The sequence below is a fragment of the Rhinoraja longicauda genome, chromosome 10 (assembly GCF_053455715.1).
Source record: "Rhinoraja longicauda isolate Sanriku21f chromosome 10, sRhiLon1.1, whole genome shotgun sequence".
Lineage (NCBI taxonomy): Eukaryota > Metazoa > Chordata > Chondrichthyes > Rajiformes > Arhynchobatidae > Rhinoraja > Rhinoraja longicauda.
This window is the reverse complement of record NC_135962.1, coordinates 61,125,426-61,149,268: the sequence shown is the minus strand read 5'-3', so window position 1 is coordinate 61,149,268 and position 23,843 is coordinate 61,125,426. Positions and strand designations below refer to the sequence as shown.

At 53.9% G+C, this 23,843-nt stretch overlaps 2 protein-coding genes across 2 annotated transcripts in view; one reads left to right on the top strand and one right to left on the bottom strand.

The window, feature by feature from the left end:
- LOC144597541 (nesprin-2) overlaps positions 1-454 on the bottom strand; it is a 34,530-nt gene extending 34,076 nt beyond the window's left edge. Inside the window, exon 1 of the mRNA XM_078407021.1 lies at positions 143-454. Within this exon, the coding sequence (XP_078263147.1) occupies positions 143-454 (312 nt within the window). The remainder of the gene's footprint in view (positions 1-142) is intronic.
- Positions 455-539: 85 nt separating this feature from the next.
- Positions 540-23,843, top strand: part of LOC144597540 (uncharacterized) — a 36,148-nt gene continuing 12,844 nt past the window's right edge. Inside the window, exons 1-9 of the mRNA XM_078407020.1 lie at positions 540-545; positions 655-750; positions 2,329-2,409; positions 2,987-3,079; positions 9,850-10,019; positions 11,362-11,558; positions 12,672-12,772; positions 18,969-19,114; positions 23,076-23,739. Of these exons, the coding sequence (XP_078263146.1) occupies positions 540-545; positions 655-750; positions 2,329-2,409; positions 2,987-3,079; positions 9,850-10,019; positions 11,362-11,558; positions 12,672-12,772; positions 18,969-19,114; positions 23,076-23,739 (1,554 nt within the window). The remainder of the gene's footprint in view (positions 546-654; positions 751-2,328; positions 2,410-2,986; positions 3,080-9,849; positions 10,020-11,361; positions 11,559-12,671; positions 12,773-18,968; positions 19,115-23,075; positions 23,740-23,843) is intronic.

The following is a 23,843-nucleotide window of genomic DNA, read 5'->3' as shown; positions in this document are numbered from 1 at the left end:
CGGCACCTAGGTACACAGGTACACGGCACCCAGGTACACAGGTACACAGCACCCAGGTACACAGAACACAGGTACACAGCACCCAGGTACACGGCACCCAGGTACACGGCCTCCAGGTACACGGCCCCCAGGTACACGGCACCCAGGTACACAGCAACCAGGTACACAGGACCCAGGTACACAGATACACAGCACCCAGGTACACGGCACCCAGGTACACGGCACCCAGGTACACGGCACCCAGGTACACGGCACCCAGGTACATGGCACCCAGGTACAGGGCCCCCAGGTACAGGGCCCCCAGGTACACGGCACCCAGGTACACGGCACACAGGTACACAGCACCCAGGTAAACAGCACCCAGGTACACAGGTACACAGCACCCAGGTACACGGCCCCAGGTACACAGGTACACAGCACCCAGGTACACGGCCCCCAGGTACACAATACCCATTGACTTAGCCTCCACAGCCGTCTGTGTCAATGAATCCCACAGATTCACCACCCTAGTCATTGCCAGCCGATGCAAAGTTATGTCAATGTCGGTGATACAACCCACCACCCTGGTGGTGTGGTCTACAAGTGTGTCGATGGGTTCGGGCCGACTTTGGCCACAGGGCCGTGAGTAACAGCGTTGCTGTTGTCCCCGAACAGCACCCCACCCCGTCCGTGGTGCAGGACCTGTTCCACGATCTCCGCGATGGACACCAGCTCCTGGATCTACTGGAGGTGCTCTCCGGACACCAGCTGGTGAGTCATCACAGTGAATCATCACCTCACCCCGTCCACAGATGCTGCCTGACCCACTGAGTGACTCCAGCACTCTGTGAAACGTCCCCTGTTCATGTTCTCCACAGATGCTGCCTGACCCGCTGAGTGACTCCAGCACTCTGTGAAACGTCCCCTGTTCATGTTCTCCACAGATGCTGCCTGACCCACTGAGTTACTTTTATGTAAACCGGCATCTGCAGTTCCTTGTGTTCACAATTAATATAATGTGTTGTTCTCGTGTGGGTGGGGGGCAGGATGGGGGGAGGGAAGGGGTGGGGGGCAGGATGGGGGGAGGGGAGGGGAGGGGTGGGGGGCAGGATGGGGGGAGGGGAGGGGTGGGGGGCAGGATGGGGGGGGTGTTATGGGGTAATGGATATAGGGGTGAGGGTGGAGGGGAGGGACGGGAAGGATGTGGGGGTGAGCTGCCATGTGCATTTGGTGACTCCAGGGTGCTGTGTGTGACCCCAGGGTGCTGTGTGTGTCCCCAGGGTGCTGTGTGTGACCCCAGGGTGCTGTGTGTGACCCCAGGGTGCTGTGTGTGTCCCCAGGGTGCTGTGTGTGACCCCAGGGTGCTGTGTGTGACCCCAGGGTGCTGTGTGTGACCCCAGGGTGCTGTGTGTGACCCCAGGGTGCTGTGTGTGTCCCCAGGGTGCTGTGTGTGTCCCCAGGGTGCTGTGTCCCCAGGGTGCTGTGTCCCCAGGGTGCTGTGTCCCCAGGGTGCTGTGTGTGTCCCCAGGGTGCTGTGTCCCCAGGGTGCTGTGTGTGACCCCAGGGTGCTGTGTGTGACCCCAGGGTGCTGTGTGTGACCCCAGGGTGCTGTGTGTCCCCCCAGGGTGCTGTGTGTGTCCCCAGGGTGCTGTGTCCCCAGGGTGCTGTGTCCCCAGGGTGCTGTGTCCCCAGGGTGCTGTGTGTGTCCCCAGGGTGCTGTGTCCCCAGGGTGCTGTGTGTGTTCCCAGGGTGCTGTGTCCCCCCCCCAGGGTGCTGTGTGTGTCCCCAGGGTGCTGTGTCCCCAGGGTGCTGTGTGTGACCCCAGGGTGCTGTGTCCCCAGGGTGCTGTGTCCCCCCCCAGGGTGCTGTGTGTGTCCCCAGGGTGCTGTGTCCCCAGGGTGCTGTGTGTGACCCCAGGGTGCTGTGTCCCCAGGGTGCTGTGTCCCCAGGGTGCTGCCCCCCCCCCAGGGTGCTGTGTCCCCAGGGTGCTGTGTGTGTCCCCAGGGTGCTGTGTGTGTGACCCCAGGGTGCTGTGTGTGACCCCAGGGTGCTGTGTCCCCAGGGTGCTGTGCGTGACCCCAGGGTGCTGTGTGTGACTCCAGGGTGCTGTGCGTGACCCCAGGGTGCTGTGTCCCCAGGGTGCTGTGCGTGACCCCAGGGTGCTGTGTCCCCAGGGTGCTGTGCGTGACCCCAGCGTGCTGTGTGTGACCCCAGGGTGCTGTGTGTGACCCCAGGGTGCTGTGTGTGACCCCAGGGTGCTGTGTGTGACCCCAGGGTGCTGTGACCCCAGGGTGCTGTGTGTGACCCCAGGGTGCTGTGCGTGACCCCAGGGTGCTGTATCTCTGTCAGGTCCATGAGAGGGACCGGCGTGACCCCGCCCACTGGAGGAGCAATGTGGGGACGGCTCTGCGGTTCCTGGACACCCAGTTGGTGAGTTGTTGACGGTGTCACCCCTCCCCCCGGGCAGGGCCGGACAGGGGTGGGCTGGGTGGGATGGGCTGGGCTGGGGTGGGGGTTGTGGTGGGCTGGGCTGGGGTGGGACAGGCTGGGCTGAGCTGGGGTGGGCTGGGGTGAGATAAGCTGGGCTGGGCTGGGCTGGGATAAGCTGGGCTGAGCTGAGCTGGGCTGGGGTGGGCTGGGATAAGCTGGGCTGAGCTGAGCTGGGCTGGGGTGGGCTGGGCTGGGCTGGGGTGAGATAAGCTGAGCTGGGCTGGGCTGGGGTGAGATAAGCTGAGCTGGGCTGGGCTGGGACAAGCTGGACCGGGCTGAGCTGGGCTGGGCTGGGCTGGGCTGGGACAAGCTGGGCAGGGCTGGGCTGAGCTGGGCTGGGCTGGGGTGAGATAAGCTAGGCTTGGCTGAGCTGGGATAAGCTGGGGGCTGGGCTGGGCTAGGCTGGGCTGGGCTGGGCTGGGCTGGGCTGGGCTGGGTTGGGACGAGCTGGGCTGTGCTGGGCTGGGCCGGGTCGGGGAGCAGTGGTCAGTGACAGCCACTGTCTTTGGTGTTCCAGGTGAAGCTGGTCAACATCAACGTGCCGGATGTGGTGGAGGGGAATCCCACGGTGGTCCTGGGCCTGGTCTGGTCCATTATCCTCCACTTCCAGGTGGGTCTCTACCCCTCAAGGCCATTCTAACCATCGCTGTTTAGTTTAGTGTATTGTCACGTGTAGTGAGGTACAGTGATAAGCTTTTATTGCATAAAGACTGTGCATGATTACAATCGAGCTGTCCACAGTGTGCAGATACAGGATAAAGGGAATAACGTTCAGTGCAAGATAAGTTCCAGTAAAGTCTGATTAGAGATAGTGTGAGGGTCTCCAATTAGGTCGCTGGTAACTCCTGACCGGTCTCCAGTTGGTTTTGTTGCGTGATAACTGGGCGCAGCGGGTGGAGCTGCTGCCTCACGCCGCCAGAGACCCGGGTTCCATCCCGACTGCGGGTGCTGTCTGTACGGAGTTTGCACGTTCTCCCCGTGACCTGCGTGGGTTTTCTCCGGGTGCTTCAGTTTCTTCCCACACTCCAAAGACGCGCGGGTTTGTAAGTTAATTGGCTTGGTGTAAATGTAAGGAGTGTGTAGGATAGTGTTAGAGTGCGGGGATCGCTGGTCGGCGCAGACTTGGTGGGCTGAAGGGCCTGCTTCCGCACTGTATCTCTAAACTAAACTAAAGAGCTGGGAAGAAACTGTCCCTGAATGTCCCTGTCACCCTTCTGTGCCTCTTGCCTGGTGGGAGAGGGGAGGAGAGGGAGGTGGTGTGGAGAGGGGAGGAGAGGGAGGTGGTGTGGAGAGGGGAGGAGAGGGAGGTGGTGTGGAGAGGGGAGGAGAGGGAGGTGGTGTGGAGAGGCACTCATCAGCAGCTTCGCATCACGGGCTCAGGTTCACATTTAGGTTTAGTTGGGGCGGGGTTTTGGGGTACAGTGCAGGGTGGGGTGTCAGGGCTGTGTTTTGGGGTACAGTGTCAGGGCTGTGTTTTGGGGTACAGTGTCAGGGCTGGGTTTTGGGGTACAGTGTCAGGGTGGGGTGTCAGGGCTGTGTTTTGGGGTACAGTGTCAGGGCTGGGTTTTGGGGCTGTGTTTTGGGGTACAGTGTCAATAGACAATAGATAATAGACAATAGGTGCAGGAGTAGGCCATTCAGCCCTTCAAGCCAGCACCGCCATTCAATGCGATCATGGCTGATCACTCTCAATCAGTACCCCGTTCCTGCCTTCTCCCCATACCCCCTCACTCCGCTATCCTTAAGAGCTCTATCCAGCCCTCTCTTGAAAGCATCCAACGAACTGGCCTCCACTGCCTTCTGAGGCAGAGAATTCCACACCTTCACCACTCTCTGACTGAAAAGGTTCTTCCTCATCTCCGTTCTAAATGGCCTGCCCCTTATTCTTAAACTGTGGCCCCTTGTTCTGGACTCCCCCAACATTGGGAACATGTTTCCTGCCTCTAATGTGTCCAATCCCCTAATTATCTTATATGTTTCAATAAGATCCCCCCCTCATCCTTCTAAATTTCAGTGTATACAAGCCCAATCGCTCCAGCCTATCAACATACGACAGTCCCGCCATTCCGGGAATTAACCTAGTGAACCTACGCTGCACGCCCTCCATAGCAAGAATATCCTTCCTCAAATTTGGAGACCAAAACTGCACACAGTACTCCAGGTGCGGTCTCACCAGGGCCCGGTACAACTGTAGAAGGACCTCTTTGCTCCTATACTCAACTCCTCTTGTTATCAAGTCAAGTCAAGTCAAGTCAATTTTATTTGTATGGCACATTTAAAAACAACCCACGTTGACCAAAGTGCTGTACATCTGATTAGGTACTAAGGAAAAAAAATGAAACATACAGTAGCACGCAAACAGTTCACAGCGCCTCCTCAATGAGCCTCAAACGCTAGGGAGTAGAAATAGGTTTTGAGCCTGGACTTAAAGGAGTCGATGGAGGGGGCAGTTCTGATGGGGAGAGGGATGCTGTTCCACAGTCTAGGAGCTGCAACCGCAAAAGCGCGGTCACCCCTGAGCTTAAGCCTAGACCGCGGGATAGTGAATAGCCCCAAGTCGGCCGACCTGAGGGACCTGGAGTTAGAGAGGTGGGTTAGAAGATTTTTGATGTAGGGGGGGGAATGTCCATTTAGGGCTTTATACGTGAATAGGAGGAGCTTGAAGGCCAACATTAAGAAAATGAAACATACAGTAGCACGCAAACAGTTCACAGCGCCTCCTCAATGAGCCTTATGTTGGCCTTAACATTGTTGGCATTAACATTGTTACGAAGGCCAACATTCCATTGGCTTTCTTCACTGCCTGCTGTACCTGCATGCTTCCTTTCATTGACTGATGCACTAGGACACCCAGATCTCGTTGAACTCCCCCTCCTCCTAACTTGACACCATTCAGATAATAATCTGCCTTTCTATTCTTACTTCCAAAGTGAATAACCTCACACTTATCTACATTAAACTGCATCTGCCATGTATCCGCCCACTCACACAACCTGTCCAAGTCACCCTGGAGCCTTATTGCATCTTCCTCACAATTCACACTACCCCCCAGCTTAGTATCATCTGCAAATTTGCTAATGGTACTTTTAATCCCTTCGTCTAAGTCATTAATGTATATCGTAAATAGCTGGGGTCCCAGCACCGAACCTTGCGGTACCCCACTGGTCACTGCCTGCCATTCTGAAAGGGACCCATTTATCCCCACTCTTTGCTTTCTGTCTGTCAACCAATTTTCTATCCATGTCAGTACCCTACCCCCAATACCATGTGCCCTAATTTTGCCCACTAATCTCCTATGTGGGACCTTGTCGAAGGCTTTCTGAAAGTCGAGGTACACCACAACCACTGACTCTCCCCTGTCAATTTTCCTAGTTACACCCTGAAAAAATTCCAGTAGATTTGTCAAGCATGATTTCCCCTTCGTAAATCCATGCTGACTCGAAATGATCCTGTTACTGCTATCCAAATGCTCAGCAATTTCGTCTTTTATAATTGACTCCAGCATCTTCCCCACCACTGATGTCAGACTAACTGGTCTATAATTACCCATTTTCTCTCTCCCTCCTTTCTTAAAAAGTGGGATAACATTTGCTATTCTCCAATCCACAGGAACTGATCCTGAATCTATAGAACATTGAAAAATGATCTCCAATGCTTCCACTATTTCTAGAGCCACCTCCTTAAGTACCCTGGGATGCAGACCATCAGGCCCTGGGGATTTATCAGCCTTCAGTCCCATCAGTCTACCCAAAACCATTTCCTGCCTAATGTGGATTTCCTTCAGTTCCTCCATCACCCTAGGTTCTCCAGCCCCTAGAACATTTGGGAGATTGTGTGTATCTTCCTCAGTGAAGACAGATCCAAAGTAACGGTTTAACTCGTCTGCCATTTCTTTGTTCCCCATAATAAATTCCCCTGTTTCTGTCTTCAAGGGACCCACATTTGCCTTGACTATTTTTTTCCTCTTCACGTACCTAAAAAAACTTTTGCTATCCTCCTTTATATTATTGGCTAGTTTACCCTCGTACCTCATCTTTTCTCCTCGTATTGCCTTTTTAGTTAACTTTTGTTGCTCTTTAAAAGAGTCCCAATCCTCTGTCTTCCCACTCTTCTTTGCTATGTTATACTTCCTCTCCTTAATTTTTATGCTGTCCCTGACTTCCCTTGTCAGCCACGGGTGTCTCTTACTCCCCTTAGAGTCTTTCCGCCTCTTTGGAATAAATTGATCCTGCAACCTCTGCATTATTCCCAGGAATACCTGCCATTGCTGTTCTACCGTCTTCCCTGCTAGGGCCTCCTTCCAGTCAATTTTGGCCAGCTCCTGCCTCATGCCTCTGTAATCCCCTTTGCTATACTGTAATACTGACACTTCCGATTTTCCCTTCTGCCTTTCCATTTGCAGAGTAAAACTTATCATGTTGTGATCACTGCCTCCTAATGGCTCTTTTACCTCTAGTCCTCTTATCAGATCAGGATCATTACACAACACTAAATCCAGAATTGCCTTCTCCCTGGTAGGCTCCAGTACAAGCTGTTCTAAGAATCCATCTCGGAGGCACTCTACAAACTCTCTTTCCTGGGGTCCATTTCCAACCTGATTTTCCCAGTCTACCTGCATGTTGAAATCTCCCACAACCACCGTAGCATTACATTTGTGACACGCCAATTTTATCTCCTGATTCAACTTGCACCCTATGTCGAGGCTACTGTTTGGGGGCCTATAGATAACTCCCATTAGGGTCTTTTTACCCTTACAATTTCTCATTTCTATCCATACTGATTCAACATCTCCTGATTCTATGTCACCCCTTGCAAGGGAATGAATATCATTCCTTACCATCAGAGCAACCCCACCCCCTCTGCCCACCTGTCTGTCTTTTCTATATGTTGCGTACCCCTGAATATTCAGTTCCCAGCCCTGGTCCTCTTGTAGCCATGTCTCAGTGATCCCTACAACATCATACTTGCCCATGACTAACTGAGCCTCAAGCTCATCCACTTTATTTTTTATACTACGTGCATTTAAGTACAACACTTTAACTTCTGTATTTACCTCCTCTCTCACATCGTTCACAATTGGCCCTGCCCTTAATTTCTTTTCCGCTCTAGAACTTCTGTTCCCATTCTTCCGAGAGTCTTTTGCAATATCTCCTGTATTCCCTTTTTTTACCTCATCTTCATATTCACAATTTGTTAACCCCTCCCCCCCACTACTTAGTTTAAAGCCACAGGTGTCGCACTAGCAAACCTGCCTGCCAGAATGTTTGTCCCCCTGCTGTTAAGATGTAACCCGTCCCTTTTGTACAAGTCACCCCTAGCCCAGAAGAGATCCCAGTGGTCCAGAAATCTAAATCCCTGCTCTCTGCACCAGCCCCTCAGCCATAAATTCATACCCTCTATCTCTCTGTTCCTGGCCTCACCAGCACGAGGTACCGGTAGCAGTCCAGAGATAACTACCTTCGACGTCCTACTTCTCAGTGTTTTTCCCAACTCTCTAAACTCCCGCTGTAGCACCTCCTTCCTCTTCCGCCCGACGTCATTCGTGCCCACATGCACAACGACTTCAGGTTGATCGCCTTCCCTCACTAGGATTTTCTGAAGCCGGTCCGTGATGTGTTGAACCCTGGCACCAGGGAGGCAACAGACCATCCTCAAGTCCCTCCTGCTGCCACAGAATCTTCTGTCCGTCCCTCGGACGATGGAGTCACCGACCACTACGGCTCTTCCTGACTTCGGTCTCCCCTGTCGAGTATCCTTGCCAACAGGTCCGCCACTCGGACTGGAAACGTCTTCTGCCCCGACGGTTCCCAAGAGGGTATACCTATTTGCAATAGGCACAGCCACTGGGGTCTCCTGTAGTCCTCGTCCACTCCCCCCTGAAACAGTCTCCCACCTTCGCTCGACCTGGACCCTTGGCGTGACAGCCTCACAATAGGTCCTGTCGAGGAAACTCTCGCATTCCCGGATGGCCCTGAGGTCATTCAACTGCCTCTCCAACTTCACCACACGTCCCTTCAGGAGCTGCACCTGGACACAGTTCTTGCAGGTGTAGCTCCCAGAAGCTCCAGCGACGTCCCTATCTTCCCACATCCTGCAGGAAACACACTGCGCCAACTTTTCCGCCATTACCTTGTGTCTATAAACAGTTCTGGCTTAAAACAATTGTAACCTCCTCACCTCAGCCTCCTCGCCGAAGACTCGCACTTCCCTCACTGGGCCCTTCCCTCACTGGGCACTTCCCTCACTGGGCACTTCCCTCACTGGGCCCTTCCCTCACTGGGCACTTCCCTCACTGGGCACTTCCCTCACTGGGCACTTCCCTCACTGGGCACTTCCCTCACCGGGCCCTTCCCTCACCGGGCACTTCCCTCACCGGGCACTTCCCTCACCGGGCACTTCCCTCACCGGGCACTTCCCTCACCGGGCACTTCCCTCACCGGGCACTTCCCTCACCGGGCACTTCCCTCACCGGGCACTTCCCTCACCGGGCACTTCCCTCACCGGGCACTTCCCTCACCGGGCACTTCCCTCACCGGGCCCTTCCCTCACCGGGCCCTTCCCTCACCGGGCACTTCCCTCACTGGGCACTTCCCTCACTGGGCTGCACCCTTTTGCAAGTCTTGTTTATATCACCAATTAAATTGCCTGATTGTCCAATTTACCTGACTTCTCACTTAAATTAACACTTACTTTTCAAACTGACTACTAGCGTCCTCTTGGCGCTCTTTTTAAACTGCCTTTTCCACTGTAATTAACACTTACTTTTCTTCTCAGCCAACGGGCGTCCTTGCTCTGCTCCCGGACTTTTCAAACAGGGCTGTGTTTTGGGGTACAGTTTCAGGGCTGGGTTTTGGGGCCGGGTTGTGGGGGTGGGGGTTTAGGGTCGGGTTGTGGGGGTGGGGGTTGTGGGGCCGGGTTGTGGGGGTGGGGGTTTAGGGTCGGGTTGTGGGGGTGGGGGTTGTGGGGGCGGGGGTTGTGGGGGTGGGGGTTGTGGGGCCGGGTTGTGGAGGTGGGGGTTTGGGGGTGGGGGTTGTGGGGGTGGGGGTTGTGAGGCCGGGTTGTGGGGGCGGGGGTTTGGGGGTGGGGGTTTAGGGTCGGGTTGTGGGGGTGGGGGTTGTGGGGCCGGGTTGTGGGGGTGGGGGTTTGGGGGCCGGGTTGTGGGGGTGGGGGTTGTGGGGTCAGGTTGTGGGGCCGGGTTGTGGGGGTGGGGGTTTGGGGGCCGGGTTGTGGGGGTGGGGGTTGTGGGGTCAGGTTGTGGGGCCGGGTTGTGGGGGTGGGGGTTGTGGGGGTGGGGGTTGTGGGGGTGGGGGTTGTGGGGCCGGGTTGTGGGGGCGGGTATTGGGGCTGGGTTTTGCGTGACTGCCTGTTTTGCCGCCACAGATGGAGAGGCTGACCCTGGGGTTACCGCGAGACACCTGCGAGAGGCATCTGGTGCCCGACGTCACCCCCTCCCCCACCGGGACCCCCCCACTCAAGAGGGGCCGTTTCCAGGGGCAGGGGAGGGGCTCGGCCCGACAGACCCTGCTCCACTGGGCCCAGGACAAGGCCAGGTGAGGGGCGGTGGGGGACTGAGCGGTCAGTGTTGCATGTACCCACCATGTATGAGCCGTGTTCCATGTACCAGCCATGTATGAGCCGTGTTCCATGTACCAGCCATGTATGAGCCGTGTTGCATGTACCCACCATGTATGAGCCGTGTTCCATGTACCAGCCATGTATGAGCCGTGTTCCATGTACCAGCCATGTATGAGCCGTGTTCCATGTACCAGCCATGTATGAGCCGTGTTCCATGTACCAGCCATGTATGAGCCGTGTTCCATGTACCAGCCATGTATGAGCCGTGTTCCATGTACCAGCCATGTATGAGCCGTGTTCCATGTACCAGCCATGTATGAGCCGTGTTCCATGTACCAGCCATGTATGAGCCGTGTTCCATGTACCAGCCGTGTATGAGCCGTGTTCCATGTACCAGCCGTGTATGAGCTGTGTTCCATGTACCAGCCATGTATGAGCCGTGTTCCATGTACCAGCCATGTATGAGCCGTGTTCCATGTACCAGCCGTGTATGAGCTGTGTTCCATGTACCAGCCGTGTATGAGCCGTGTTCCATGTACCAGCCATGTATGAGCCGTGTTCCATGTACCAGCCATGTATGAGCCGTGTTCCATGTACCAGCCATGTATGAGCCGTGTTCCACGTCCCAGCCATGTGTGAGCCATGTGCTGGGCGATATTTGACCGTGCCTTGTGTCGGGCAGTATGTGAGCCATGTTCTCTGTGCTGGTGTCGTGTGAACATGCTCCATGTGTGTGGCGTTGCGTGACCATGCTCTATGCAACAGGTGGAATATGAGCCATGTTCTTTGTACCAGGCCATGCATGAGGCGTGAGCAAGACAATATGTCAGCTGCGTTTGGTGTTTCGTGTTTTGTATTCGGGGAGGTATGTGAGCCGTGTTCCATGCACTAGACAGTGTGTGTGTTCCATGTGCGGGGCAACGTGTTCCGTGCGCAGGGCGGTATGTGAGCCTTGTTCCGTGTGCAGGGTGGTATGTGAGCCGTGTTCTGTGTGCCGGGCAACGTGTTCCGTGTGCAGGGCGGTATGTGAGTCGTGTTCCGTGTATCAGTCAGTATAGACTGTGTTCCGTGTGCGGGGCAACGTGTTCCGTATGCAGGGCGGTATGTGAGGCTGTTCCGTGTACCAGGCGTGACCGTATTGCATGTGGGGGCGGCATGTGACCTATGTTCCATGTACGGGGTGATGCGTGAATGTGTTCCGTGTGCGGGTGGTATATGAGCCGTGTTCTGTGTACCGGGCGTGACGGTGCTCCGTGTGCGGGTGGTATGTGAGCCGTGTTCCGTGTACCGGGCGTGACGGTGCTCCGTGTGTTGCAGGGGAACGCCGGTGGTGATCCGTGACTTTGGCGTGAGCTGGCAGGACGGGCGAGCGTTTGCGGCACTGGTGAACAGTCTGCACCCTGGGGTGCTGCACCCCACCCAGCTCCAGCACTCCTCCCCCACCCACACCCTCAACACCATCTTCACCACCGCAGAGAACATCCTTGGCATCCCTCGGCTGCTCGAGCCCCACGGTGAGGGGGGGGACGGGCGGGGGGGGGACAGAGGGAACGGGGCAGTGAGAGGGGTGGGTTGGGGGGAGTGCATGGGTGGGTGGGGTGGGGGGAGTGTGTGGGTGGGTGGGTGGGTGGGGGAGTGTGTGGGTGGGTGGGGGGAGTGGGTCGATGGGTGGGTGGGGGAGTGGGTGGGTGGGTGGGTGAGTGGGTGGGGGGAGTGGGTGGGTGGGTGGGTGGGTGGGTGGGTGGGTGGGTGGGTGGGTGGGTGGGGTGGGGGGAGTGGGTCGGTGGGTGGGTGGGTGGGTGGGGGGAGTGCATGGGTGGGTGGGGTGGGGGGAGTGGGTCGGTGGGTGGGTGGGGGAGTGTGTGGGTGAGTGGGGGAGTGTGTGGGTGGGTGGGGGGAGTGGGTCGATGGGTGGGTGGGGGAGTGGGTGGGTGGATGGGGTGGGTGGGTCAGTTGCTGGATGGGGTGGGGAGCTGGGTGCGTGGGTGGGGGGAGTGGGTTGGGGGGAGTGGGTTGGTGGGCGGGGTGGGTGAGTGGGTGGGGGAGTGGGTGGGTGGGTGGGTGGGTGGGTGGGGTGGGGAGCTGGGTGCGTGGGTGGGGGGGAGTGGGTGGGCGGGGTGGGGGGGAGTGGGTGGGCGGGGTGGGGGATTGGGTGGGGTGTGGGTGGGTGGGGTGTGGGTGGGTGGGGTGTGTGGGTGGGGGAGTGGGTGGGGTGTGGGTGGGTGGGGGAGTGGGTGGGGGTGTGGGTGGGGGAGTGGGTGGGGTGTGGGTGGGTGGGGGAGTGGGTGGGTGGGATGGGTGGGTGGGGTGGGGGAGTGGGTGGGTGGGGTGGGGGGAGTGAGTGGGTGGGGGAGTGGGTGGGTGGGGTGGGGGAGTGGGTGGGCGGGGTGGGGAGTGGGTGGGGTGTGGGTGTTTGGGGTGTGGGTGGGTGGGGGAGTGGGTGGGGTGTGTGTGGGTGGGTGGGTGGGGGAGTGGGTGGGATGGGTGCGTGGGTGGGGGAATGGGTGGGGTGGGTGGGTGGGTGGGGGAGTGGGTGGGTGGGTGGGGTGGGGAGTGGGTAGGTGGGTGGGTGGATGGGTGGGTGATACTGGGATCTATCACACTGACATGGTCCTCTCCTCACACAGACCTTGCTGTTGAGGATCCGGATGAGAAGTCCATCATGACGTACGTGTCGCAGTTCCTGAGCCTCTCCGGGCAGCTGCCTGCGGGCGTGCAGGTCACCGAGGTAGAGTGGCCACCCCAGCTTCAGCCTCTGTCAAAGGGTCAGCAGGGAAGGATGGGCTGAAGGGCCAGTACCTGTGCTGTATCAAACTCCAGTGGGTGGCCAGGTGTGGCTGTGATCTTGGCCCTGATTCCCCACAGAATGCAGCAGCTGGAAGGTCGTGGGTCAGGCTGGGTCTGGTCACAATCACTGTCAAAGACTCGGCCTGTTTGCTGTGATATTGTACGAGACATATCTACAAATTATAGGAAGGATGTCGACAAAATGGAGAGGGTACAGAGGAGATTTACTAGAATGTTGCCTGGGTTTCAGCACTTAAGCTACAGAGAGAGGTTGAACAGGTTGGGACTTTATTCTTTGGAGCGTAGAAGGTTGAGGTGGGACTTGATAGAGGTTTTTTAAATTTTAAGAGGGACGGACAGAGTTGACGTGGGTAGTATCTGGAGTATTGTTTTGATCTCCTAATTTGAGGAAGGACATTCTTCCTATTGAGGCAGTGCAGCGTAGGTTCACCAGGTTAATGCCCGTGACTGTCATATGAGGAAAGATTGGAAAGACTGGGCTTGTATTCACTGGAATTTAGAAGGATGAGAGGGGATCTTATAGAAATGTATAAAATTATAAAAGGACTGGACAAGCTAGATGCAGGAAAAATGTTCCCAATGATGGGGGAGTCCAGAACCAGGGGCCACAGTCTAAGAATAAAGGGGAGGCCATTTAAAACTGAGGTGAGAAAAAAACTTTTTCACCCAGAGAGTTGTGAATTTGTGGAATTCTCTGCCACAGAGGGCAGTGGAGGCCAATTCACTGGATGAATTTAACTTGGATGAAGGGATTAAAAGTACCATTAGCAAATTTGCAGATGATACAAAGCTGGGTGGTAGTGTGAACTGTGAGGAAGATGCTATGAGATTGCAGGGTGACTTGGACAGGTTGTGTGAGTGGGCGGATGCATGGCAGATGCAGTTTAATGTGGATAAGTGTGAGGTTAGAATAGGAAGGCAGATTATTATCTGAATGGTGTCAAGTTAGGAAAAGGGGACGTACAACGAGATCTGGGTGTCCTAGTGCAACAGTCACTGAAAGGAAGCATACAGGTACAGCAGGCAGTGAAGAAAGCCAATGGAATGTTGGCCTTCATAACAAGAGGAGTTGAGTATAGGAGCAAAGAGGTCCTTCTGCAGTTGTACAGGGCCCTAGTGAGACTGCACCTGGAGTACTGTGTGCAATTTTGGTCTCCAAATTTGAGGAAGGATATTCTTGCTATTGAGTGCGTGCAGTGTAGGTTCACCAGGTTAATTCCTGGAATGGCGGGACTGTCACATGTTGAAAGACTGGAGCGACTAGGCTTGTATACACTGGAATTTAGATTGTTAAGGGGTTGGACACGTTAGAGGCAGGAAACATGTTCCCAATGTTGGGGGAGTCCAGAACCAGGGACCACAGTTTAAGAATAAGGGGTAGGCCATTTAGAACGGAGATGAGGAAAAACTTTTTCAGTCAGAGAGTTGTAAATCTGTGGAATTCTCTGCCTCAGATGGCAGTGGAGGCCAATTCTCTGAATGTATTCAAGAGAGAGTTAGATAGAGCTCTTAAGGATAGCGGAGTCAGGGGGTATGGGGAGAAGGCAGGAACGGGGTACTGATTGAGAATGATCAGCCATGATCACATTAAATGGTGGTGCTGGCTTGAAGGGCCGAATGGCCTCCTCCTGCACCTATTGTCTATTGTCTATTGATAGTTAGATAGAGCTCTTGGGGCTAGCAGAATCAAGGGATATGGGGAGAAGGTAGGCACTGATTGTGGATGATCAGCCATGATCACATTGAATGGCGGTGCTGGCTCGAAGGGCCAAATGGCCTCCTCCTGCACCTATTTTCTATGTTTCTATGTTATGTCTCAGTTGTACAAGACATTGGTGAGGCTGCACTTGGAGTATTGTGTTCAGTTTTGGTAAAACAAGGGCAGGGCCTCCCAGTGAATGGCAGGGAGCTGGAGAGTGTTGTCGAGCAGAGGGATCTAGGAGTGCAGGTACCTCGTTCCTTGAAAGTGGAGTCACAGGTAGATAGGGTGGTCAAAAAGGCTTTCAGCACATTGGCCTTCATCATTCAGAGTATTACAGAAGGTAGGCACAAAATCCAGCATTTTGCGTGTATCTTCGATTTAAACTAGCATCTGCAGTTCTTTCCTACACATATTTATGCTGCAGTTGTATAAGACGTTGGTGAGGCTGCTCTTGGAGTGCTGTGTTGAGTTTTGGTCACAATAGACAATAGACAATAGACAATAGGTGCAGGAGTAGGCCATTCAGCCCTTCGAGCCAGCACCGCCATTCAATGCGATCATGGCTGATCACTCTCAATCAGTACCCCGTTCCTGCCTTCTCCCCATACCCCCTGACTCCGCTATCATTAAGAGCTCTATCCAGCTCTCTCTTGAAAGCATCCAATGAACTGGCCTCCACTGCCTTCTGAGGCAGAGAATTCCACACCTTCACCATGCTGTAGGAAGGATGTCGTTAAGCTGGAAAGGGTGCGGAGAAGATTTAAAGGCATGTTGCCAGGACTGGAGGGCCTGAGCTTCAGTGATGCTGACAAGGCATTTAGGCATATGCTTAAATAGGCAAGCCACACAAAAAGATGGGCCTAATAATGCACAATTACCATAGCATCACAGAAACATAGAAAATAGGTGCAGGAGGAGGCCATTTGGCCCTTCGAGCCAGCACCACCACTCACCGTGATCATATGATGAAAGAATGGATTGACTGGGCTTGTATTCACTGGAATTTAGAAGGATGAGAGGGGATCTTAAAGAAACGTATAAAATTCTTAAGGGATTGGACAGGCTAGATGCAGGAAAAATGTTCCCAATTTTGGGGGAGTCCAGAACCAGGGGTCACACTGTTTAAGAATAAGGGGTAGGCCATTTAGGACTGAGATCAATTTCACCCTGAGATCTGTGAATCTGCAGAATTCTCTGCCACGGAAGGCAGTGTAGGCCAATTCACTGGATGATTTTAAGAGAGAGTTACATTTAGACAATAGTCAATAGACAATAGGTGCAGGAGGAGGCCACTCGGCCCTTCGAGCCAGCACCAACATTAAATGTGATCATGGCTGATCATTCACAATCAGTACCCCGTTCCTGCCTTCTCCCCGTACCCCCTGAGTCCGCTATCATTAAGAGCTCTATCTAACTCTCTCTTGAAAGCATCCAGAGAATTGGCCTCCACTGCCTTCCTGAGGAGGCAGAGAATTCCACAGATTTCCAACTCTCCGACTGAAAAGGTTTTTCCTCATCTTCGTTCTAAATGGCCTACCCCTTATTCTTAAACTGTGGCCCCTGGTTCTGGACTCCCCCAACACCGGGAACATGTTTCCTGCCACTAGCGTGTCCAATCCCTTAATAATCTTATATGTTTCAATAAGATCCCCTCTCATCCTTCTAAACTTCAGTGTATACAAGCCTAGTCGCTCCAGTCAACATACGACAGTCCCGCCATTCCGGGAATTAACCTAGTGAACCTACGCTGCACGCCCTCAATAGCAAGAATGTCCTTCCTCAAATTTGGAGACCAAAACTGCACACAGTACTCCAGGTGCGGTCTCACTTGGGCCCTGTACAACTGCAGAAGGACCTCTTTGCTCCTATACTCAACTCCTCTTGTCATAAAGGCCAACATGCCATTAGCTTTCTTCACTGCCTGCTGTACCTGCATGCTTACTTTCAGTGACTGATGAACAAGGACACCCAGATCTCGTTGTACGTCCCCTTTTCCTAACTTGATACCATTCAGATAATAATCTGCCTTCCTATTCTTACCACGAAAGTGGATAACTTCAAATTTATCCACATTAAACTGCATCTGCCATGCATCCGCCCACTCACACAACCTGTCCAAGTCACCCTGCAACCTCATAGCATCTTCCTCACAGTTCACACTCCCACCCAGCTTTGTATCATCTGCAAATTTGCTAATGGTACTTTTAATCCCTTCCTCCAAGTCATTAATGTATATTGTAAATAGCTGCGGTCCCAGCACCGAGCCTTGCGGTACTCCACTAGTTACTGCTCTCCCCTGTCAATTTTCCTAGTTACATCCTCAAGAAATTCCAGAAGATTAGTCAAGCACGATTTCCCTTTCGTAAATCCATGCTGACTCGGAACGATCCTGTTACTACTATCCAAATGTTCCGCAATTTTGTCTTTTATAATTGACTCCAGCATCTTCCCCACCACTGATGTCAGGCTAACTGGTCTATAATTTCATGTTTTCTCTCTCCCTCCTTTCTTAAAAGATTTAGCTCTTAGGGCTAACGGAATCTAGGGATATGGGGAAAAAGCAGGAACGGTGTACTGATTGTGGATGATCAGCCATGGTCATATTGAATAGCAGTGCTGGCTCGAAGGGCCGAATGGCCTCCTCCTGCACCTGTTTGTTTGTATGTTTGTGCCGGAAGGGAGCGGAGGGAAGGTGGAGTGTGGGACGCTGACTCTGACTCGATGTGACGTCTCTCTCTCTCTCTCTCTCTCTCTCTCTCTCTCTCTCTCTCTCTCTCTCTCTCTCTCTCTCTCTCTCTCTCTCTCTCTCTCTCTCTCTCTCTCTCTCTCTCTCTCTCTCTCTCTCTCTCTCTCTCTCTCTCTCTCTCTCTCTCTCCTCTCTCTCTCTCTCTCTCTCTCTCTCTCTCTCTCTCTCTCCTCTCTCTCTCTCTCTCTCTCTCTCTCTCTGTGGAGGGTCGGGGTGGGGCCTGGGGAGGGTTGAGGGTGGGGGTGGGGAAGGGAGGGTGAAGGTGGGGAGTGTGGGGGTTGTGAGGGTGAGGGTTGTTGGGGGTGGGGGAGGGGTGAGAGTGGGGGTGGGGGTGTATTGGGGAAGGGAGGGTGGGGGGAGGGGAAGAGAGGGGTGAGGTTGGGGGTCATAAGGTTGGGGGTGGGGGAGGAGTGGGGGGTGGGGAAGGGAGGGGTGAGGGTGGGGGTAGTGAAGGTGAGGGTGGTTGGGGGGTGGGGGAAGTGAGGGTATATATGCATATATGTGTGTGTGTGCGCGTGTGCGTGTCTATATATATATATATATATATGTGTGTGTGTATTTGTGTGCGTGTGTGCGTGCGCATGTATATATATATAGGTGTGTGTGTATATATATGTGTGAGTGTGTGTGTGCGCGTGTGTGCACATGTATATGTGTGTATATATGTGTGTGTGTGTATGCATATATATAGGTGTGTGTGCATATATAGGTGTGTGTGTCTCAAAAACATTGCCCGTCTCCGTCCATCCCTCTCCTCCACAGCTGCAGAAACCCTCATCCACGCCTTCATCACCTCCCGTCTGGACTACTGCAACAGCCTCCTCTCAAAATCATCATAAACTTCAATACATTCAAAACTCCGCTGCCCGTCTACTCATCCACACCCCGATCCGTGACCATATCACCCCCGTCCTTTATAAACTCCACTGCTCCCCATCCCCCAGAGAATCCAGTACAAAATCCTCCTCATAACCTACAAAGCCCTCCATAACCTGGCCCCATCCTACCTGACCGACCTCCTCCACAGGCACACTCCCACCTGCACACTCGCTCTCCCGCTGCCAATCTCCTATCCCCCCACATCAGGACTAAACTCAGATCCTGGGGGACTGGGCTTTCTCCATCGCTGCTCCCACCCTATGGAACTCACTACCCCAAACCGTTAGAGACTCCCCCACACTCACCACATTCAAAACATCGCTGAAGTCTCACCTGTTCAGTACTGCCTTCAACCACTGAAGGTCACCTCACCTTCTGTCTCCTTTCTCTGTTCGTTTACTTATTTATCTATTTATTCACTTCCTATGTTCTTTAAATCCCTGTAAAGCGTCTTTGAGTGTATGAAAAGCGCTATATAAATAAAATGCATTATTATTATTATTATTATATATATATATATATATATAGGTGTGTGTGTGTGTATATATGAGAGTGTGTGTATATATATAGGTGTGTGTGTATATAGTTGTGTGTGTGTGTGTGTATATATGAGTGTGTGTATATATATAGTTGTGTGTGTGTATATATATAGTTGTGTGTGTGTGTGTGTATAGGTGTGTATATATGAGTGTGTGTATATATGAGTGTGTGTATATATATAGTTGTGTGCGTGTGTGTATATATGAGTGTGTGTGTACAGTAGAGGTTTACCACTCGTGTGTTTGCCAGGCTGGTGTTTTTGGTGATGTGGAGCAGGCGGTGGTGACGGGTCCATGGGGTGAGAGTGGGCCGGTGTCGAGGGTCAGCGATGGGTGCGGTGTGAGGGAAGAGCCGGCACTTACCACAGCGTGGGAGGCAGCAGCACCGGTGGCAGAGTGAGTACCAGCACCCCCCGGCCCTCACCGACCACCCTGCCTCACGGTAGATGTGTAGCACAGTGAGGTACAGGCACGCGACAAGCCTGCTCACACCAACACCACACACACCAACACCCACACACACCAACACACAACACACCCACACACACCAACACCACACCACCAACACACAACACACCCACACACCACCAACACCACACCCACCAACACTACCACACACCAACACCACACACACCACACCCACACACACCACACCCACACCCACACACAACACACCCACACACACCACCACCCCACACCCACACACAACACACCCACACCACCCACACCCACACACACCACACCCACACACACCACACCCACACACACACACAACACACCCACACACACCACACCCACACCACACACAACACACCCACACACACCACACCCACACACACCACACCCACACACACCACACCCACCAACACTACACACACCAACACCACACACACCACACCCACACCCACACACCACCACACCCACACACACCACACCCACACACACCACACCCACACACACCACACCCACACACACCAACACCACACCCACACACACCACACCCACACCCACCAACACCACACCCACACACACCCACACCCACCAACACCACACCCACACACACCACACCCACACACACCACACCCACACACACCACACCCACCAACACCACACCCACACACACCACACCCACACACACCACACCCACACACACCACACCCACACACACCACACCCACACACACCAACACCACACCCACACACACCACACCCACACCCACCAACACCACACCCACACACACCACACCCCACCAACACCACACACCACACCCACACCCACCAACACCACACCCACACCCACACACACCACACCCACACACACCACACCCACACACACCCACACCCACACACACCACACCCACACACCACCACACCCACCAACACCACACACCACACCCACACCCACCAACACCACACCCACACACACCACACCAACACACACCACAATGTCCCGGCTACACGAGTCCCACTTGTCTGCACTCGGTCCATATCCATATCCCTGCACACACACAGACTCAACACACACACAGTATCACACGCACACACATGCACTCTCTCTCTCACACACACACACACACAGACTCACACACACACACACACACACACACAGACTCACACACACACACACAGACTCACACACACACACACAGACTCACACACACACACACACACTCACACACACACAGACTCACAGACACACACACACACACACACACACACACAGACACACACACACACACACAGACTCACACTTGCACACTGTCTCACACACACACACACACACACACTTGCACACTGTCTCACACACACACACACACACACACACACACACATTCACACACACACACACACACACTCACACTTGCACACTGTCTCACACACACCAATCACACAGTGCATTGAAAAGAAAAGGCTGCAAAAATAAGTGAAATGTTTGGTGATCATGAACCCCCCAACAGACCAGTGACATCCTTATTTGCAGCAACACGTCTGTAAACACAGTGCTCAGTAAATAATGTAATAAACATATCAAAAAAGCTCAGTAAATTAAAAATAAGACAATATAGTACAAATACTAAACAAAGCCCAACGACAGAAGTTGCAGGTAATTGAATTGAATTGAATTGAATAAGTTTATTGGCCAAGTACGTACACACACAAGGAATGTGTCTTGGTGCTCCGCTCACAAGTAACAACACCAACACACAGTAAACGATTAACAATAAAGCATAGAACATTAAAACATTAAGAATGGAATTCACATGTTTAAACTATAATGTTTTATTCTTAATTAGTTAGTAATTCAGTCTGAGTTCATGGTGTTCAAACGTGTTCCTGGTGTTCCTGAACGTGGACGTTAGATTTCTTCTTCTGATCGTGTCCACACATGCTAGATATTGTGTTTCAGCCCAAAACTGAACACAACTCCTAGCAATATCATTGTTCTCTGTGAGGTCCTCAGCTTTGCATTTGTGCTCCAGTAGAGGACATCTCCATAGGTGCTCCATAGTTTGTGGTTCAGTGCCACATATGCAGGTGACATCTTCAGTGTCTATATAACCCCACTCCTGGAGAGTTGCTTTACAACGACCAGTACCAGCTCTCAGTTTCACTTATTTACTCAGTTCAACTTATTTACATCGGCGAAACCAAACGCAGGCTCGGCGATCGCTTCGCTCAACACCTGCGCTCTGTCCGCATTAACCAAACTGATCTCCCGGTGGCTGAGCACTTCAACTCCCCCTCCCACTCCCAGTCTGACCTTTCTGTCATGGGCCTCCTCCAGTGCCATAGTGAGGTTCACCGGAAATTGGAGGAACAGCACCTCATATTTCGCCTGGGCAGCTTGCAGCCCAGCGGTATGAACATCGACTTCTCCAACTTTAGATAGTTCCTCTGTCCCTCTCTTCCCCTCCCCTTCCCAGATCTCCCTCTATCTTCCTGTCTCCACCTATATCCTTCCTTTGTCCGCCGCCCTGACATCAGTCTGAAGAAGGGTCTCGACCCGAAACGTCACCCATTCCTTCTCTCCTGAGATGCTGCCTGACCTGCTGAGTTACTCCAGCATTTTGTGAATAAATACCAGCTCTCAGTTTGTTGAGGGTAGTTTCCAGGCTGGTATAGCCTCTTCCCCATGGCCGGAGTGAGATGAGAGTGTGGCCAGGGTGGTGTGGCTCTCTGGTGATGCTGGCTGCCTTTCAATACATAGTGTGAAACACAACCCAGACATTGGTGCAAAGCACAAGCTGGTGTTCCATTGCTGAGGAAGGGTTTATTCGTCCCACACCGGGGAAAATTACAGTGTTACAGCAGCAAAGTGGATTGCAAGAGATCACGAGATCATTCATTATAAATAAAAGATACATAATTTGTCATCAGTTTTCTGTGTGTTCTTAGCTGTTATTGTTGACTGGTCTGCTGTGAGCAGTGCTGGTTGTGCAGTCTCACAGCAGCAGGAAGGAAGGACCTCCTATATCTCTCCTTCACGCACTTGGGGTGAGGGAGTCTGTCACTGAAGGAGCTACTCAGTGCAATGACAGTGTCCTGCATGGGGTGGGAGTCGTTGTCCAGCAGCGATGTTAGCTTTGCCATCATCCTCCTCTCTCCCACCACCTGCACTGAGTCGAGGGGGCAACCCAGGACAGAGCTGGCCATCCCGAATCTGCAGCAAAGCACAAAGTGCTGGAGGAACTCGGTGGGTCGGGCAGCATCTGTGGAGGGAGGGACAGAGGATGTTTTGGGCCGCTGCCTGATCAAAGACGTCTCATGTTTAGTTTAGTTTAGAGATACAGCGCGGAAACAGGCCCTTTCGGCCCACTGGGTCGGCGCCGCCCAGCGATCCCCGCACATTAACACCATCCTACACACTCTAGGGACAATTTTTCACATACCTGTACGTCTTTGGAGTGTGGGAGGAAACCGAAAATCTCGGAGAAAACCCACGCAGGTCACGGGGAGAACGTACAAACTCCGTACAGACAGCACCCGTAGTGGGGATGGAACCCGGGTCTCCGGCACTGCATTCGCTGTAAGGCAGCAACTCTACCGCTGCGCCACCGTGCCGCTCTGATTCACAAACATCAAGTGAAGCAACCGGGGTTTGGCAGAGCCGGGATTCCTGCTCCATAGACGGATAGAGAATAGGTGCAGGAGGAGGCCACTCGGCCCTTCGAGCCAGCACCGCCATTCACCGTGATCATGGGTGATCATCCACAATCAGTACCCCGTTCCTGCTTTCTCCCCATACCCCTTGATTCCGTTAATCTAACTCTGGCGATGCCCTCACCAAGGGCAGAAGCTCCCGCCAGTCCGTGCTCTGCCCACACTCCTGGATGACCGTGGCTCGTTGTGTTTTGCAGGGAACCCCTCTGGATGGTGGAGTACTGGGAGCAGCGGCGGACTGGCCCAGCAGAGGGCAGTGGTGGGCCAATGTGGGACGTGACGTCTCTCAGCCCTGAGCCCAGCGCCAGGGGGAAAGGGGCAGATGTACGGGAGCAGGGGGCCGGGACGGTGATCCTGGGCCCACCCACACCAGCGGGCATACGTCCAGCGGGCACCGGCACCCCTGGGGCCCTGGAGGACCTCACAAGCCAGTCTGGAGAAGATGCCACCATGACCAAGCCAAGCCAAGGTCACCACCCAGCTCTTGGAGAGCACCAGGGGGTCAGGGACAGACACGTTCCCTGTGGATCGGCCGAGCTTCCGGCTCCGGGGGACACGCCATTCCTGTCCGGAGACTGGGATGGGCAGAGAGTTCCCTCACCGGTGAGCTCGCACTGGAGGGAGCTTCTGCCCTCGGTGAGGGCAGCCCCAGAGCAGATGTCACAGAGTGGGAGATGCCCGGGCCAGGAGATGGTCCTCCTGCCACCAGCGGGAGAGGATGGAGCGGGGACAGCCGGGGTCTCTACTGAGGGGCAGCGGGCAGGAGGTCAGGATGAAGATATCGCCACCATCACCGCTGGTGGAAGCTGGCAGGAGGTGGGGGAGACGGCCGCTCTGGCAGTGGGACAGGCTCGGAGAGCGGTAGGGTGGGCCGAGGGGCAGCTGGCCAGGGGGGGTGACACCATGGTCCCCGTGCGTTTGGGACGGAGGGTCGGAGACAATGTTGGTGAGATATCACCAGACCC